Raw genomic sequence first — 19,750 nt, forward strand, 5'->3', positions numbered from 1 at the left:
ATGCCAGGGAGGGGACACTCCTGCTGTGGCCTTGCAGACGTCCATGTGACTCAGGGAGAGATAAGTACCCTGGTGCTTTACCCTGGTGCTTTTCCATGCCGGCAGAGGGGCCCGTTGCAGCACGTAGCAGGGAGAGGCAGCGAGGCGGTGTCAGGAGGAGCCAAGGTGCTCTGGGCAGCGACTGGGACCTCCCTATCCCCAAAAGCAGCACTGAGGAGGGCAGATCAGCACTGCCTCTTTGTGTTTCCATCCCAAAAGCTTCACTTGGTTCAACTCAGGCTCTGAAGGATCCAGAAAGGGTTCAGGCTGGCTTTACCTGCCTGCCCCTGCTCCATGAGAAAAAACACCCCTGAGCAGGGACACATTGTCACCCTGACAAACCACCTGCCAAGTGGCACTGGGAAAAGATTCCCACATCCAGGACAGGGTTCTGTCCTGGGGACATCAGGATGCTGAAGGGGCACAGCCACCCTGGCATGTGCTGGGCTTCCCAATGCTCAGCCCAACATAGCAGCAGCCCCATCTGGGCCTCTGCCTTGCTCCCCACTGCCCTCACCCCACGGAAAACCCCACACACTGCCCCGACAGCGCACAAACACCAAATCTTACCTGCAGCTCTTTCAATTCTGCTTTTTAAGGGGTGGAGGCAAGGGCAACCACACAGGCAGTGTTATTTGCAGTCCTTGGCAGGCAGTGTGGGTGGAGGCAGCAGGCAGATAGGCACCATGTCCAGACTGGCACAACAGCCCCATGTTTGCTCCCAGCTGACCAGGCTCATTAGGAACACTGACCAAAACTGTTAGCTGGCAAGTTTTGGCTAATCTGCCTCCACCTCCTCCATAAGTGGCCTGGTCTGTTCAGTGGCCCTGCAGGCCAGGTGCAGGTGAGGAAATCCTGGCAGTAGCCAGGAAGCCTCAGCATAGACCTGGAGGCACTGTCAGAGCTCACCCACACTGTGCTGGTGGCCAACTGCAGGACCCAGGGATCTCCACCCCTGCAAGGCAGGACTGGGATCACCCCAGAGAGTATCCAAGGGATTTACTGCATTAGAACCCATCCTTACAGGGCTGCAAAAACCACCTTCAGTCAAGGGTAGGGGCAGAGGTTGGCTCAAGGGGAACAGAAGGGCACTGCCAGGCAGTGATGGGAGAACTGTGCTCCAAGAACTGGGTGGGCAGAGCTGGCCTGGCCAGCACAGCAGCAGGACCCAGGCCAGCATCTCCACTGCCAGCACCTCCAGCCATGCTGACAAGGCACCAGCTCAGCTCCACAAGGTTTTAGGCAGGGGATACCAAGGCAGGAGGCTCTGCCTTCACACGGGCAGCAAGGACTACATTAGCCTCTACTTTTAAGATACACCAAGAAACTGCAATGGTGGTGGAGCACAGTGGCCATGGTCACGCCAGCAATGCTCCCAGTTCCTCCAGGAACTGATCCCCAGGCAAAAACCAACCTGGATTCACCCTGCAGGGAACCATCCCACATCACCCTCTGAGCAATGCTGAACAACCAGCACTGCTGCAGCACCAGGCAGAGACCTCCCCACCCTCCAAGGCAAGCTACAGCCAGAACCTTTGCCAGTGAAGAAGCCATGAGCCATAGGTAGATCATTACAATTTTTTATTTTATAATAAACTTCTCATTTTTCCCCCAAGGAAGACAAAAAACTGTGAGTGAGGCTACAGAACACTGTCAGTGAAGAATATGCAAGACAGACCCAAGCCGGAGGTGAGGCCAGAAAGGTTCTCCACTCCCCCAGGCAGAAGGGGTCCATCCCCAGAAGCCTCCATGGCCCTTGCTCATCTCCCCACTGCATCAGAGCAAGATCAGTGCTGTCACAGGAGGCAGCTGGGCAGCAGAGATGGCATCAGGTCAGGCTACTGATGGACTGAGAGGACCACGCTTTGTCCCCCCACCTGCCAAAGCTGCCAGCAAAATGGGACAGTGTGTTAGGTGATACAGCTGTTTTCTATACATGTACGTGATGTAAATTTAAAAAAACCCACATGATTCATTTCAAAGCAAAATAATTGAGTAGTCGCTCTTCCTGCCAGGCAATCTCTCTCTAGGAAGACTTCACACATTCCTTCTCCTGCTCAATAGCTGCAAAAGAATAGAGGCCCATTAGTCTATAGTGCTTTTTCTTTTGTGGAAGCACCCACCGGAGAAGGTTTCAGAGGATTCACTCAGGCCCTGGTGCCCAGTTTTGTGATTTGACCCCAAATGGGGTGGTTTTACAGTCAAGTTAGAAAATGGCAAGCCACACGCGTGCGTGGCAGCAAGTCGGGCACCTGTCTGCGTCCGTCCGCAGGAAAGCGATGCCCTGAGGCATCAGTTTGGCGCAACAGCCCTCTCCGAGTGCCCATGCCCGCTCCCCCGGGCTGCACACACCTCTGCCCGTGGCTTTCTCGGGGCCACAGCCGTGCCGCCCCAAATTGCCCCTCTCCCCCGGATGCCTCGGCGGCGAGACCGGCCCCCGAGGGCACTGCCCCGCCGGTCGTGCCTCCCGCCCCGCCCCGCCAGCCCCCGGCCCCGCACTCACTCTCCTTGGAGGGCAGCGTGTTCTTCTCCTCCGTGTTGGTTTTCTTCAGCTTCTTCTTGTCGAATTTCTCCACCTCCGAGAGGTCTGGTTTGTCGCACATTTTGCCTGCGAGACCCCCGCCGCAGTCAGCCGAAGGATGGGGACGGGAAGACAAAGGCGGCCCCGGCCCCCCCCGGCCCCCGCCGCGGACAATAGCGCAGGGCGGGGCGCGCCGCCGCCCCGGGCACCGCGCCGCTCCCCGGGCCCGGCCAGCCGTGCGGGGCGGCTCCCCGGTGCCCGCACACGCCGGGGGAGCCCTCCCCGCATCAGGCAGCCATGTCCCCCCCGGGACCCGCCGCGCCCGCAGCCCCCACCCCGGGGCGCCCCGGCGAGTTCCTCCTCGCAGCAGCGCTGCGCGGGGTCCCCCCGCCTCCGCGGCCCAGCCCGTACCTGCGGCGCTGTGCGGTGCGATGTGCGGCGGATGCGGCGTGCGGCGGATGCGGTGCGCAATCGGTGCCGGTCCCGCTCCCTGCGTGTCCAGGTGAGTCTGGAGCGCGCGCCGCGCGGGGCGGAGCCTTTTATACCCCGGCCGCCGCCCAGCCCGCGCGCCCATTGGCTGTCCGCCCGCCGCGCCTGCCGGGAAGCGCGTGGCCCGCCAGGGGGCGGCCGCTGCCGCCGCGCCGCGCGACGGGGGCGCGAGCGGGACCGAGCGTGAGGGGCGTGAGGGAGACGGGGAGAGAGCGGACAACGGGGAAGGGAGAGGCCGAATGAGGGGGGCACCGGGGACACGGGTCACGCACCTCCTCACAACACACACGGACAGGGGCCGCACAGCCCCTCACTCGCGCGGGGACACAGCTCCTGCTGCCCCCACATACGGGCATGGTTCCCACTGCCCCTCCTGTGCGCACACGCGCCTAGGTGCCGGGTGTGAGGGGCAGCAGGCCGGCTCCCATGAGACCAGATGACTCCAAAGCCACTGTCCCAGCCCCACCCTCCCTCCCGCCAGCAGCAGGTTCCCTACAGCAACGGAGGCAGCTGTGGGCCGTGTGTGTGCCCAGGGATGCTCCCGCTGCTGAAGCAGAACCTGAATAAAGGAAGCCTTGGGCTAAACCCAGCGCCCTATTCTCACACCTGTGAGAGGTGCTTGGCCACTGTGGCCAGCTCATGTCTAGCCTGTCTTTGACCACAGCACTTCCTGGGGAGATCTGGTCACTAAAGAAGCAGCACGGGTGGGCAAGAACCTGACCAGACTCACAGGCTCTTGCTTGGCTGCAGCAAGCCTGGGGAGCAGCCCAAACTGTGCAAATGGGCTGGTGTGCAATTGGAAGAAACACCTTTGGTGGGAAAAAGCCAAGGGGCAGTGCAGGCAGCCTATCTGATCCCAGCAGGAAGGACAGTGGCAGTATGGGGGGCACCTGCATGCTGGCCACCAGAATAGAGAGGGGGTAGAGGGCCAGGAGGGTCCTGCAGGTGCTGAAGGGAATGAGGGGAAGGGGAGGAGGCAAAAGAAAAAGTATCCTGACTGCAGATGAGGCTTGCCAAAATCTTTCCGCAGACATCTTGGTGCCATGGTGAGCAGGAACCTGTTAGAGAGCACGAGGGGTAGCAGCTGTGCTGCAGCAGCTCTCACCTCCACCTCCTCCTGGCCTGCCAGCCTCTGGGTTTCGCTCAGGGCTTATTGGAGATTTTGCAGAGAAAATCCCCAGCAATCCGGAGGAAACACTTGCTTTGTTCTTTAACAAGACGACTGCCGTCTTGGCAGGCGGGACTGGTGCTATCCAGCGACAGCAGGTCATGGCCGGAGGTGGCCCTTTGCCACACGCCCTGAGGCACCTTCTCACTCCAGCCAGAATATGGGCTCTGAACTCAAGCAGCGCCAAGAGCTGGCAAATGCTGAAAAGGCAAAGGCCAAGATCTAAGGCCAGGTTGCTCCCCCGAGAGGAGTCGGGATAGCAAACAGCCTCCCATCCCTGTGCCTGGGGGAGGGAGGAAAAGGCTGCAGGCAAAGCTCCAGGCCAGGCTGCTCCCAGAGCAGCTCTGATTTGGTGGTGCAGCCCCCGGCAGGGCCAGGTTTGGAGAGTGCCACAGAGCCAGGAGCTGCAAGCCCAGGCAGGGCCACCTTCACGAGCATCCTTCAAACCCACCCTGCAGAGCCTGCATCATACAGCCCAGCCCCAGTGAGAAAAGGCTCATCTTTCCTGCACAGCCAGCAGGAACCAAAACATCCATGCAGTTTCAAAATGAATGCAGGAAATCCTTTTTGCCTTCATGCAAATAGTCAGACAAGTGTTTTACCATGTGTTTACTCTCTGGCTGTGCTCACCTTCCCCTCAGCTTCCCCCTTTGCTTGCCTGTTCTCCACATGCTTCTCTCCTTTGTGGATGCTGCAGTCTGACGTAGCTTTTGTCCCTGGCAGGCAGTGAGTGTGAAAGAACCCAATCCCCACCCTGCCTGTGCACAGCCCCTTGCCAGCACCAGCTGCACCCAAAAACCTGGTCACCATCCTCCCAGCCCCTCAGCAGAACCAGCTGCACCCGCCACAGGCAAGGCACAGCCCCTGGGCAATGTGTTGCATCTCCTAATGCTGCAACTCCCGGGTCTTTGTCTGGGCACAAAGCCACCACGGTGGCCACGCAGGCAGGGGAAGGGGAGCTCCCCCTTCCTCAAGCCACACAGGCACCACCATGCTCGCACAAACCACGGCCAGAGCACTTTAAAGCCAACCCTGTGCGCTGCCAGCAGGGGAGAGGTGGGGCTGCTGCCGGGGAGCTGCTAAAACCCATCTTGCACAAAGAACAAGAAAGGAGCTTATATCCCAGCAAGAGCTTTTCCCCCTGACAAATTAGCAAAGCCTCCCGTAACTGCACAACCAGCTTCTTTCTTACGTCTTTTGGCATTTCTGCTTTCAATAATTTATAACAAAAGAACTGAGACATCAACAGATAGGGAGAAAACAAAAACAGCCCTGACCTGAAATAGCACAGACTGACTGCCAGCCATTTTAGATGGGTTTTAAATCTCGCACAGAACAAGGCTGCCAAGGCTGATACAGCCTCCTTGATGGCCACTTCCAGGAATGCTTTATTCTCCTGTACAGGAAGGAGGCAGGAAGTTTTCTCTGATCAGACGTTTTTCTCAGCCTCCTGACCCATCTGCCTGCAGGGCACCACCATGACAGCTGCCAGGCTGAGCCATTCCACAGGGCCAGAGCACCTTCTCCCGTTTTTACCCCAGCCTCCTGTCACAACCCTTCACATCCATTAGGACAGGAGCAGAGAGCCCCAGGAAGGCAGCAACATACCGGGGCTGTTGTGCCTTACAGGGCTCATTCCTCCTGTGGATGTTGCTGCAGTTTACAGAAGGGCTTGCTAACACCATTTTCCCCTTGCCCAACACCAGCAAGACAAGGTGCTGCTTTCTTTAGATCACAGAAACACCAGCTCCAGGAGACCTCCTTGTATCAGTAAGGTAGGAGGGAGCTGCCAGCAAATTATTTTGAGATGTGTCTCATTTTGCTTTAAACAGTGGACACATCCTGCTACCTGCAAGGCACACCTGGTAAGCTCAGCTCCCACCCTGTGCATTAGTTTCAGGTACCCAGGCAGGTGAGCAGGGCTGATACAGGACTAGTGACTGATGTGTTCCTTGTTCCCGCTGAATTAACAGCGGGCAGCAGACAGGCACGAGATGGCTACTGGCACCAATACCACCATCCTCACACCTGCAGCCACACTCCTGTACCTGTGGCAGAGGGAGCTGCTGGAGCTCTGTCCTGCTCTTCCAGACCTCCAACTGCAGGAGCATAGCAAATGACTCTGTTGAGATTTTCTCCTGGTGAATAACTTGTTTTCTATAGTAGTAACTCAGGCAGCTGTGAGGAAAGCCTAAGGCACCCCACAGCTCACCTCCAGACTTCGGTAAAGACTCCATCCTTTCCTATCTGAAGGTTTCAGAGCAGAGTAACTTCACACAGGTATGAGAACAGTCCCAAGGAGGTATCTCCCATCCTTTCTAAGAGCTACAATGTCATACAGCATATTAAGCCTGTGCCCTCTCCCAACCGGAACCCCTGGTTCTATTAAAGTAACTAAGAAAACATTGTATACACTAATAGCAATGGTCTCCTGTGTACAAATGGCTGTGAAGCTCTGCTCTGTTTTGCTGCCAGAGAGGGTGAAATCTGCTACATCATCCTGACAAGACCCACAGCACCCACCCTGCTATTTGGGGGAAAAAACTCCCATTTTTTCCACTTACTCACTGGCCAGTACTGCAAGACATTTTAACAGATGGATGACAATTGTGATCCTCAGCAAATGTCTGCCTGAGGCCATGGTCATGTTCAGTCTAGACCTGGAAGTCTATTTGTAATACCAAAGACCTTTCTCTAGACCTGCCATCTCATCCTTCTGACTTCATTTCCCATCTGCCACACAAAATGAGAAAGAATCAGGGTTTAGTCAGAACAAGTGCTTCTCAGGACATAATCTTGCTGTCTCTGATCATCAGCTTTGTGCAAGACACTTACAAATTCTTCATTTGTACTTGTTAAAATATTCAAGCTTCCCCCACCTGAACATTATGTGAACAAATCTGCTCAGATACATAAGTGAACAGTACAAGAGAAGCTGCACTACCACCTCTGACAATTAAGTCCAGGAAATCAAATATGCACAAAAGCAATTGCTCAGTGCTTGGTCCCACGCTTTTCTTTCCATGCAATGTGAGCAGAGCCAAGCTGAACCTCACAGCTGGCCACACGCACAAGGGTTAAACCAGATGACCTTCCAAGGCCCCTTCCAAACAAAATTACTTCATGATCTGCCCTTAAAATGACCCAACTCGGAAGATTCATGTCACTTAAGATATTTAGAAGCACTTACAGGCAGAGGCCGTGGTTTTTAAATAAAAGTTTAATTCCTTCATCAGGTCTTAACTTTAAACACAAATGCTGCTGAAAATCCTCCCAGTGCTGCTCTGATGTCCTGGCTTTTGGCTCTCAGAGCAGCAGCAGGATGGCAGCAGGGGCTCCCATACAGGAGGTGGGATCACAGACTCTCAGGAGAGCTCAGTGCAGGATGCAAAGCAAAGAAGCAAGAGATGCACAGTTTCCAGACAAACATCAATTCTTATACAAAAAGAAAAGCTCTACACTAATAGAAGTGTTAACGTTGCCACAGGACAGGAGTTTAGGAAGGGAGAGAAGTCTTCAGTAAAAGGCACAGCTAAAGAAGTACTTCCCTAGATTTTAACCACATCTTTCAGTTAGTTCCACTTACACCCCAGCCCCTCAAAGTCATGCTGGTTACTCTAGAAAGTAATTTCAAGTTCCTTCTTTTCCCTTTTTCCCTTCCTCCAGCTCAAAAACAAATAAAAGAGGAGTGCTTATTAAAAAAAAAAAACAAACAAAAAAACCAACCCAAAAACCAAAACAAAACCAGAACAAAACAGTTTGGTCTATAAACCATAAGAGTTCAAGAGAGACTTAGCAGTTTACCTTACGATTGTCTGGTACATTTTCTAAGTATTCAAGTTTCAGATGATACTTCTTACATCCAAGAGCCTCAGCCAGCTCTAGTTTTGGTATTTTTTTCAGGCACTTTGTGGCCTGTCAGGTTGGTGTTAGATCTGCTGTTTTCCCTGTACTATGGATCACCAGCCTCTTCAACCCATTGCCATAAACACTCCTGAGACGCATCAGACCCACTCCAAGGGTTCCTTCAGGTTTTGTTGTCCTGCAACCTGCCATGCTCCTTAGCTTAAGGTATTTTGCAAGAAGCAATGCTTTCAAGGAAAGGCAGACAATTGAGCAGGACAAATGATGTGTCAGTAACTTATAGGATAACAGGACTGTTAACAGGCAATGAATGAGAGGCTAAGCCAGCTGGACACAAAGCTGTTGTGTTTCAGGTCACCCCAGCATCTGAGCAGGCACTTGCTAGATGCAACAATCCTGCTGCTGTTGGATAAAGAGGCTCTGTTTACTACTGTACTGGTAAAAAAAAAAAAGGGTCAGGGGGTTGCACAGCAGGTCAAGGTGCAGCTGCAGTACATGACAGCAGTCCTCTAGTTAGCTAGCAAGGCTAACAGGAAGCTGTGAAATTGAGAAGCTGGTTTTAGCCTGCACTAAGAAACCAAAGCACACAACCATCCCAAGTTCCCTACGTCAAAGAGTTTTTGGAAAACAACACTTGCCCAGGATGCACCTTCCTCCCTAAGCTAACACAGCACTGCACAGACGCTGCGCTCATCCTCACTTTGCTGTGTAGCACACTAAAGGGCATTTAATTTCATCAACAATTACAAGGAATTCAAGTTTGCAAGCTACACTGATCTCCTTTCATGGGAGGAAGTCGTAGCGGAACCACCTCCTAGGTGTCCCCTAGGGCTTCACCAAGGGTCAAGCCTGGCCAAGACACAAGCCTTCCCCACCACTCTCCAAGGGCTCTGTCAGGTACAGAGTGGTAAGACAGCCAGCAGTCTCTTGGGCTCTTGCTGTAGATCCAGATCAACATGTCCTAGAGAGCTCTACTTCCCAAACAATTTAGGGTGTGCATGCCAGATCATCTAACCCTGCCCACAGACAAACCCTCTCCCTCCCCCCCTCAAAATAATTGTGGCAATTAGCCATGTGTCAGTCCTGCTCTCCACAGACCTGCAGAATTGAGTCAGTGCTACTGATCAGCTCCATGCACAGGGTGCTGGTGGAGTTGGCTGTTACAGAGAAGAGCTTTCCCCCTCCAGCCTCCCAGTGTTGGGAACAGAGCCAGTAAGCCTGACTTAAGCAGGAGCTGTGGAGAACTGCACTGGAACAAGCAGAGTCTTCTACTGAACTTTACAACAAGCTGAACAACTTTTGGTTTTAAAAAAAAAAGCCATACAAGCAGCAGCTGACATCTGTTGTTATAAAGGGACATGGCTGAATAGGTAGGAAACGGATTCCCCATTATGAGTCCTCCTGATGGCCTCCGCAAGGATCATTGAGATGTCAATCACCTGGAAGGGAAGAAAGATGCATCAGTGCCATTGAGAAAAGGCATCAAGCTTGAAAGACTGCCTGGGAAGTCAGGGAGAACCTAAAGAATAAACTCATCACCCACATTTGTAACATGCCAGATGCAGACAAATTACTTCTACACAGGATTAGGATTTAATTACATATAAGCCTGAAGATACTCTACAAATAGCACTACAAATACTGTAGTTGGTCTGTCAGAGTTACGGTCTACCATCGCCTTGCTTTGCTCAGACTCCCTAGGCTCAGCCTGTTTACCACACAACTCGTATTCACTTTGTGCAGAGAAGTTAGGGCAGTCTAGATCAAGATGAAATCACTTCCCTTGAGCCAAGAGGTTTTACCACTGCTGCCAGCAGCCTGAGAGATGAAGCTGCTGTGCTGCAGCTCAGCTCCCAGACGCTGTGCTGGCTCCATCTGGTGGGGTCACACAGGTACCAGGAGGGAAAGTCAAGTCTCAGCCAAATCCAGCTCTGAATCCCCACAGCTAAAGCACTTCAATATATGTAGTCTAGTAAGAACCACCATATTCATGCTGCATTAAGGAAACCAAGTGAAAGCGATACTTAATATTTTTTATCTTCTGGTTAAGTTCTCTGAAGGGAAGAAAAAAACAACAAGCTGCAGAGTAAAGCCTGTGACTTGTGACAAATCCTTTAGCTCTGTGCTCCTCAACATCAAACATCAGTGTGTAAAAGTGAGGTATTTAAGGAGAGCCTGGAAAACTGCTCCACTGCAATCTTTGGCTACAGCTATTTACACAGAGGTTGCCAGTTTAACATTTTTGCCTACACCAGCTGCAGTGTGGAGCTTGGAAACAACGTAAAGCACCAGACATGTTTTAGATGTTGCAGGAGTATCATCCAGATACTGAAAGAAATACAACCCAACAGCAGCTTGAAATCAGCTTATAACATATTTCCAAAAGCAGCTTAAAATTGACGGCAGCTTCAATCAGCTCAGCTTCCCTTTCACCAGCAGCCCAGTAGTGAGGAAGCTTCTACACTCACACCACAGTACTGGTTGAGTCTGAGTAGTGCCAGAACTTCTCCAAATGCCTGTGTCCTAGGTATTTGTGCTGTGAAGCCAAGGCCCACCTGGAATTAAATCTGGCCAAGGATGTCAGGGAAAACAAGAATGTTTTCCTCTTGTTATTGATGTATTTGGAAAAATCTAATAATAATGTGGGCCTGTTACTAAAGGGAAGGGGGACCCTGGTGACCAAGGATGCAGAGAAAGCAGTTAGTGAGCACCTTCTTTGTATCAGTCTGCACTGACAAACAGGAGACATGGGTAAGGGAATGTTGGAAGGAGAACTTTTCCTTAGTCAAGGAGGATTGGGTTAGAGGACACTTGGAAAGACTTGATACCCACAAGTCCATGGGCCCTGACAGGATACATCCGTGAGTACTGAGAGAGCTGGCAGACATTACAGCCAGGCACTCATGATCAACTTTGAAAGGTTCTGGAGATCAGCAAAGGTGCCTGAGGACTGGAAGAAAGCAAAGCCAACCCAGAATTACTGGCCAGACAGCCTCACCCCAATCCCTCAAAAGGTGATGGAGCACTGTTCTGGAAGCCATCTCTATGCACGTGGATGACACGAACATGATCAGGAAGAGTCAGCATGGACTCACCAAAGGTAAATCAGGCTTGAACCAACCTAATCACCTTCTATGATGAAGCAACTGCCTGGATGGGCGAGGGGGGAGCCATGGATATTGTTGAGTTCAGCAAGGTTTTTGACACTGTCTCTTGTGAAATCCTCACAGGCAAACTCAAGAAGAGTACACTGGATGAGCGGATTGACAACTGGCTGAACAGCAGCTTCTGGGACTCATGATCAGCTTTTAGCTTTCATATGGATGGCAAAGGCTGGGCATGAAGTGACAGATATACAACAAAGCTGTCAGCACCAGCATCAGAAGTCCCTGTCTACCTCTGTTTCAGCATTGCACATCATCAGCACATCACTCCTCCAAAGGGCACACATCCAACTACTTGCCTACATTGTAGCCCCATTAAATCAGACACCTGATCTAGGTAAAACAAGCCCTGAAAAAAAAGATCTTTTAGTGAACTGTTTGAGACAGTGTGGAACAGAAGCCGTTTTATATCAGTGTAACACATCTGTTACCCCTCAGCAATAGGGCCAAGAGAACTAGCAAACACTGATGGCAGTACCAACAGAACCACAGTTGGCACTACACAGTATTTATTGTGGGGTTTTCCCCCCCAACAGGTGCACAGACGAGGCTACTGCCCACCAGGTGTGACAGAAAATAGATGCTCACCTGGATTTTAGGGCACTGCTTCATCTTGTCCTCCTGGGGTATTGTGTTTGTGACTACAACTGCCTCAAAACAGGCATTGTTGATCCGGGAAATTGCTGGCCCAGAAAAGATCCCATGAGTTAAGATGGCATAAACTTTGGTGGCTCCAGCTGACACAAGCCTGCAAGGGAGTAGTAAAGGAGAAGGATGAGTAATTCTCAGCAAGTATTAAGCTGACGTTAGTGTAGGGCACATGGTAAGAATGACAGGACACACCACCATGTGCTTACGGGACAGGCTACCTTTGATTCCCCCCTCTATTGACTTGGGGGAAGAAAACAGTTTTACAGGTCCCATGAAATCCACCACAGGCAAAGCACACACTGAAAAAACCCCTTTGTTCTTAGCTCTGGAATATTTGGACCAGATCATACAAATCACCTCCTGTAATTTTTGCCTACACAAGGCAGCAGATATTTAATAGTGTGTTAATACTTGAATACTGTATTTAATACAGTATGAAATATTTAATATGCAATATTAAATATTATAGCTAATATTTGTCGCTAATAATAATTGTAGCTAATATTTAATACTGTATTTCATAGTTAACAGTCTCACATATATTGGTGTTTCTAGTGTAAAGGGCATGAACAATATCAAAGTTTGCAAAGCTTATTTCTAATACAAAATCAGCTGATGGACCAGACAACACTTAGTTCTACCTGGCATGGTCAGTGACAGTCCATTTTCAACAGAGACATTTTTCAAATTAAAAAAAAAGACAACCATGGTCTTCTGCCTATTCCCACTGCAAGAACTTTAACTGGGTTTTCTTCCTTTATTTTGTATGACACGAATAATCAAGAAACTGCAGGAGACCTTGTGAAACTCAACATGCAAATAATCTGCTTAACTCATTCCACAGTGTTCAGTACGAGCAGGTTCCTGAATTAGGAAGGCAGCAGTCAGCCCCACTCACTTGTCTGCAGCGTGGCAGATGGTGCCACACGTGTCTGCCATGTCATCTACCAGGATGGCCACTCTGTCCTTGACGTCCCCCACCAGCACCATGCGATCGACCTCGTTGGCCTTCTTGCGCTCCTTGTGAATGAGGGCAAAGTCTACATTCAACCGATCTGCAATGGAGGTCACTCTGAAGAGAGAACAGTTTCCAAACAACACTTAACTCCACACAGCAGCTTCCATCAAAGCTCTTTCAATATCAAGCACACTGCACTAAGAGGAGCTGTCACCACATCAGCTACTGCTCCCAAGCAATTAATAAAAGGCACTCTGCCACCTTAGTTTCCCTTCAAGCAGCTAAACTGCAATCTCTGATCTAATCTCTCTCAGTGACAGCATATAGATCTCATCTTTCATCATGACCACTGTAAACTAGGTTGCATTTAAGATAAACAAACCTTAACCAGCAAGGTCAGCAAACCTGAAGTGATCCAAACACTTGGACAGTTGTCATCTTTGTAACACTACACTGGAAAGGCTTAAGTAGTGCTATGACAGGGCTCTACTTTCACTCTTGTAAGCACTCAATCATCATGCACACAAGTGCTGGCACAGATTATGGCAGGATTACACATCCAGCAAATGCAAATACACCACCTCAAATTTATTTCCACTCAAGTGACTGCAGAACAACCTTACTAGAGGGATCTTAACTTTATATATTGATACTGATGAGTAATAGAGTTTAAAAGCATTAAGAGTGGAAGGAATAAAACACACATGCCCCCAGGAAATTCTGCACTTTAGATAAGCAAACTCTTAGCCCCACTAGATCAGACTTATCATCCTGGGGGTCCTACACAAGACTATTAAACTAAACTGAAGTATTTAGCTTTGCATATCTCCATAAAATACTGCACCAGCCAAGATCGACACATTTCAGTATAAGAGGCTTTTGAGCAGATTTTTTCATGAGTCAGATTATATCTGGCTGGTTTGTTATTTCATATACTGTGTTATGCAACCAGCCACAGAAATAGCTAAATATACAGAAGGTCCTGCCCAACACACAGACCACAGCAAAGCTACAGAAGACATACAGTGACTACAGTGTGTCTCTTGGCTGCTTGTAACACACCACTTAAAACATTCTGAGGCACACGAATCAGATCAGCACACACCAACATTTTGGTGTGATGGTCCTCAATTAAAGAGCACATCTGTGTCCCTTTACTGTCCACATGTAGCCCTCAGACAGAAGCATCAAGGAACAGCCTAGTTTCTCCTAAAAAGCACCTGAGAACACTCTGAACTGCCCAAAAACTGGTATGTCTGTCGGCAGGGAGATGGGAGATTGTCAGGCTTTCAAAATAGAAACGTGCTATAACATATGCTGCATATAGAACCATCTATCTTCCTCACTCTCAGGGAAGATGAAGAGCAGCAGCAGACTTAAATCACAGCTAGATAGTCAAATCCAGAGTAATAAAGTAAGAAAATGCCTCAACAGATTAAGCTTAATTCTGCAAAGAAAGCAGCCTGGATAAGAATGTATCATTAATCAGCAGCAGTAACCTTTCCTTAGCATAAGGGTGTAAGCTACACTATTTCCTCCTTCAACTGGCATAAATACTCCTGTACAAATTGGTTTAGTCCACGAGATGTAGCTGTTGTGCAATTCCTACCTATGCAGCTGTGATTCCAGAAGCTATTTAATCCTCCATGCAGCCCAAGAAACCTTCTAAACACTCCCTAGGAAGAATATCTGACCACTCTTCACCAGCTGTCCCAGACTGTCTGAGAGAAGGCAGACTAGCAGAAAGAACATGTTTTAAAAATAGGGTCTCAAGTATTCTTAGGAACCAAAGTAGACACAGAAGCAGCATCCCAAGCTACCTGTCTGACAGCTCACCTCTTGGCTCCACCAGCATCTGGTGAAACAATGGTGCAGTTCTTCCACTCTGGAATATTCTCTTTGATCCATTTCAGTACAGCAGGCTCGGCATATAAATTATCAACAGGGATATCAAAAAAACCCTGCAAGGAAGACAACAGGAACAGATGTAACTGAAAGTCACACTCCAGAAACAATTGCAAGAAGCCTTCTATATGATCAGGCATGCAGTCATCACCTTTCCACAGCTTTCAGCTTTCCTTTTTACTTCCCTTGATGTAAGGGCAGTAGTCTTTGGGATACACAGAATAGTAATGTAAGAAGTCTTCAGAGCCAGAAATAGTTCAGCAGCATAAAATAACACTTTACATCTAACACCTCCACAAAATGAAACTAGTTCTGTCCTAAGGGGTGCAGAAAGCCTGCATCAAATGCACTCATTTCCAGAGCAGCTGGCTGCTTGTTTACAGTCAGTCTTTAAAGCTCATTACCCAAACTGTTCCCATCTACAAAATAGGCTTGAGCAACATCTGTCTTTAAACTAAGGCAGCTGGTTCCATAACTTTACAGTGACCCTGCAGACTTCTCCAGGCAAACCTCAAAGGTCACTGAATGCCCGAAGCTAACCCTGGAGTAGCAAGCAGGAGAGTGGAGGGCAGCTACTTTTGAGGAATGCTTCAAGGTACAGGGATAACAGACCCTTCTAGCCTTCATTCCGATGCTGGAAGCACGTATGCACAAATGATCCCATTAAATCTCACCGCTGCTGCTGCAAGGTCAGCCCCATGGCACTCATCAACTCCAAGCTCTTAAGGAAGAGGGGGACCCCCTTGGGCTCAGTTATTTCATGCTCTTTCTGAGACTCCTCTCAGCTGTGCCCCCATAGGTTTTTTTTTTTTTTCATCTGAGACAGTATTTCTGGGCAAATCATACTGAAGTGTGAATGACTGCACTTCCAACTGTCACAATGACAGCCAGCCACCAGGCAGTAGCTACCTTACCCTTTGCAACAATACAAGAGACAGTCTTCCCTCTGTCACACCCCTCTCAGTTGCACTGAGTTGGGTTTCTTGGTCTTGAGCACTTGCTCAAGGTGGACACAAACAAAACCAAATACAGCTTGCAGCCCCTCCTCTCCCTGGCAAATACTCTTGCCATTTTTCTTACACAGCCCAGGTCAAGACTTAAGTTGCTCTGCGAGATATTCTGTTCATAAGCCAACAAAGTCTATGAATGACTTTCAATTCACCACCAGCACAGCAGAGAACCAAACCCAGCTTATCTGAGAGGGTGGCACTGAATGGATACAAGTGGGATTGCCCGTCTTGCCAGAGGCAAGCTATCAGATCATCGTCCTGGTCAGCTAAACCCACAAAAGCAGCTGTGCCAGGACACCCGAGGGCAGAACTAACTGCTCACTTCTCCAAGACAACACACTAAGTATCAGAAATCTCCACTCAGAATTTAAGGACACTCCCTGCCTCACATTCCTCAAAGGTCTAGTGAAGAATACACAGTGGCACTGTGTGGCAACAAAGCTGTAGTGATCATTTCCTAGTTCATTTACGTAAGACTCAATACACTCAGTCTGATCATGAACAACTATACTTTCATTTACAGGTTAACCTGTTATCCACCTCCCCATCCGGTCCCAAATTCCCCAGTCTTGATCACTGCTGTGCCTCAAAAAAGCAGATGACTGGAAAGCTTGTAAAGCAGTCAAAAGGCTCAGAGTGGAAGCGGTTAAATCCTTTCCTGATTTCTGCTCCTACCTGAATCTGAGATGCATGCAGGTCCATGGTGATTATATGATCTGCACCTGCCACAGAGAGCATGTTTGCAACCAACTTGGCAGAGATTGGAGCTCGACTCTAGTACAGGAAAAAAAAGACAGTATAAGACAAGTTCAACTCCTTCATCAAGATGTCAGCCTTCTGCTTCCAGGCAGTGATTCACAAGCAGTTACTAAAAGGAGCACTCATTAACATTGCATCTTTGCATCAGCTAGTGATTAGACTTTAGTATATTTTCATGAAGAACTAGATCTTTATGAAAAGATCATTTTGCAGTCCAGTATCCTGAAGTTTAAAGAACTGAAAAGAAGTTGCATATGCAGAGGAGGCAACAAAACTGCATTTAAATCTTCTCCAGCAGTCAGGACTTTCAAGGTGTGTATTTAACTTCCCTGTAGAAACCTATACCCCATGCCTTACCTTGTCCTTTTTGTCCTGCCGAGCGTACGGGAAGCAGGGGATGACAGCTGTGACTCTGCTGGCTGAGGCAATCTTACAGGCATTTATCATGATGAGGAGCTCCATCAGATTGTCATTGATCTCCCCACAGCCGCTCTGCACAATGTAGACATCCTCCCCACGAACACTCTCGCCTATTTCCACGCTGGAAACAGATGAGAACAGAGTTGTAGCCAAACACAAATTATAGCACAGCCATCACCCGTGCCTGCAGAGCAACCAAGGCACTGCACTCCCAAGGGTCTGTGGGTGACAGTGCCACATAATCAAGGCTGTTGAGCAGGAACACTGTTGTTTATTTGCTCAGTGGCTATTTTACAGCGCTCACTGATCAGATTTAATGGTCCAGCCAGTAAAGCTAAAAGCACTCAGCCTGTACTCTCGATCTCAATGCAAGCTGAGCATGTAAACACCCCAGAGCAGGCCCTGTTCCCCTGGACTCACAAGCACAGCTACCTCTAAAAGCAGCAGTGTACAAAGGAGCAAGGACCACAGCCAATTACCAGACAGAGTGGTGTCAAACTGCTACCAAAGCAACACCACAGCCAGTTATCAGATTGAGAGTCATAACAGCCATTCACTGGCTCCAGCAGAGAAGCACTCCAGCACTTCACTCTGGAAAGGCTTTTGGGGTTAATTTCCTCCTGGATGCAATGCACACTAATCCCTGAATACAAGCCAAAGGTCCTGTTTGCCAGCAGCAAAATGCCAGCTCCAGTGCACGTATGGAGACACCTGCACCAGAAACGGTGGAAAAGAAACCACTTCACTTGTATAAGCCCTCAGGGTAAGTTCTGATTTTATTATTTCCTTCTCTGACCTTTCTGATCTCTTCTTCCAACTTTTTTTGATGACTGTTATCTATTTATAGCCTTACTGCTCAACATCCATCAGCGAGCTGCTGTCATCTTTACTGCACACTGACTTACAGGATGCATCCATCTCTCATGGAGAGTTTCAGTCAATGAGAACTCTCTGCTGGGTAAGTGTCTGATTAACAGCAGTTAGCCCCCAAGTGTCATCTCCAATATTCGGGTGATTTAAGACATTTATGGTACAAAAATGGCTATGAATTATTCTGTTAAAACAGTCTTACTCTTTCGGGGAAGCACCTGGTGTCAGTTTATTGGGGTAAATAAGATGTCTTTTAAGTCTTCAAGTCAAATTACTGACTGACATAGGAACCTGCCAGCCAGCCAACTAGATGGGTAAGAGCAGTTAATAAAGAACAATGGGAACAGTGCAAGGGCTGTAAATCAAACGGAACTTTTTTTAACTCCTTTACAACTCTTCGTACTACCACTGAGGTTTTACAATCAATGCCCCTGCAAGAGAAACATGATATTGTACGTCACACGTACATCCTGGATTTTCGTGGAAAAAAAAAATTACTGTTTGCAAAAGGAGTGGGTTGAAGCAACCAAGGTTCTTCATATTATACTCTGTGGTGTATACACGGTTAGTGTACTCACTAAAACAAGCTTCAGGAGCCCTGAACAACTTTAAATCTCCTTTTTAACTTTACGTAGGATGGCAGCAAGATTTTTAAAGCACAGATACATAACACAAGGCAAATGTTAGGTTTCAGAGCTTGAGCGAAACAGACTGCGTGACTGCAAATGCGTCGTGGGATGCACGGAGGTGTGAGCCTCTTCTCTTTCCTCAAGAATTCTATCAATACTTTTTAAGACTCTGAAAGTCTTCAGAGTAGCTTAAAGATACCAGCTACATACTAAGCACAAAAATATCAAGCTTCAAGCCATCACGGTTTAGCTCTAGGCAGGAAAAAGCCCAATCAGTGTATGTGTAACTCCGAGAGGTGCCATCCCATCAGCTCGCGTCTTTGGGGTGGAAGAGGTAAGCTCCAGGTGGGGAATTCCACCGCTCCAACACTTGCCACAGCGGCCAGGTCACACAAATCCTCCAAGTTCAGGAAGCCCGCGTGCGGGGGAAGCCCCAAACGCGGCGGTGGGAGCCCGCGCGGGGCCGGCGCCTTGCGGCGGGGGCCGCTGGAGACACGGCCCGGGCCGCACATGGCTCCCGGGGCGTACCGCGGCCCGGCGGAGCCCCGCACCGATACCCGGCTCTGCCCGCGGGGGCCGTGCGCGATGCACCCGAGGGCTCTGGGCCAGCAGGGGCCCGGCGGGAGCGCTCCGGGGGTGTCTCTGAGCGCGGCTCCGCTGCTGGGCCCGACCGCACGGCCCCCGAACTACAACCCCCATCAACCCCCGCGCGGAGGCCGCGCCGTGCCCAGCACCGCAGCGCCGCGCGGCCCGCCGGGAGCTATAGTGCGGCCGCGCCCCGCCCCGACTCACCATGTCTCCTGGTTGCTGAACTTCTTGGTGACCACCTTGCCCAGCTCCAGGCCCAGACGGTCGGCGATCTTCTGGGACAGGTCCTGGTGTGAGCTCCCGCTGAAGATCTTGATGTTGGGCATGGCGGCGGCTGCGGCAGCGGCGCCCTTTTTCCCCTCCTCCTCGTCGCTCCGCCACGCAGTGCCCGCGGCTGCCGCGCGGGGACCCGCCCGCCTCCTGCGAGGACGCGGCACGGTGGGTACAGGTCACGCCAGTCACCCCTACGCCGCCATCTTACCCGTTCCCGCCTGCCGCACCAACCCTTTATAGCCTCTCTGCCCGAGGACACGCCCCCGCTCGCTTCCCATTGGCTCCGCCGCTGCAGGGGGCGGGGTCCCGCTCGCCCGCACAGCAGTGGTGGGCGTGGCTTGGGGCACCGCCCTCTCCTTGAGGGCGAGGGAAGGTGCGCGCGGCCGCCCGCTGGGGGCGGGGCCTAGCGCAGGAGGTGGCCTGCGATTGGTCCCTGCCTGGC

General features: G+C 50.3%; 2 protein-coding genes across 2 annotated transcripts; both read right to left on the reverse strand.

The window, feature by feature from the left end:
• Nucleotides 1–1,603: 1,603 nt before the first annotated feature.
• On the reverse strand, nt 1,604–3,103 carry TMSB15B (thymosin beta 15B). Its single transcript, XM_032124153.1, has 3 exons — nt 2,972–3,103; nt 2,543–2,647; nt 1,604–2,103 (listed from the first exon to the last, which is right to left on the reverse strand). Exons 2-3 carry the CDS (start codon nt 2,640–2,642, stop codon nt 2,066–2,068), a joined length of 138 nt encoding a protein of 45 aa, XP_031980044.1. The 5' UTR covers nt 2,643–2,647; nt 2,972–3,103; the 3' UTR covers nt 1,604–2,065.
• A 4,316-nt stretch (nt 3,104–7,419) lies between these two features.
• Nucleotides 7,420–19,531, reverse strand: PRPS1 (phosphoribosyl pyrophosphate synthetase 1). Its single transcript, XM_032124137.1, has 7 exons — nt 19,240–19,531; nt 16,886–17,069; nt 16,445–16,543; nt 14,691–14,815; nt 12,795–12,968; nt 11,834–11,993; nt 7,420–9,520 (listed from the first exon to the last, which is right to left on the reverse strand). Exons 1-7 carry the CDS (start codon nt 19,359–19,361, stop codon nt 9,428–9,430), a joined length of 957 nt encoding a protein of 318 aa, XP_031980028.1. The 5' UTR covers nt 19,362–19,531; the 3' UTR covers nt 7,420–9,427.
• Between the last annotated feature and the right edge of the window lie 219 nt (nt 19,532–19,750).

This window comes from Corvus moneduloides, chromosome 14 (genome assembly GCF_009650955.1).
Source record: "Corvus moneduloides isolate bCorMon1 chromosome 14, bCorMon1.pri, whole genome shotgun sequence".
NCBI lineage: Eukaryota > Metazoa > Chordata > Aves > Passeriformes > Corvidae > Corvus > Corvus moneduloides.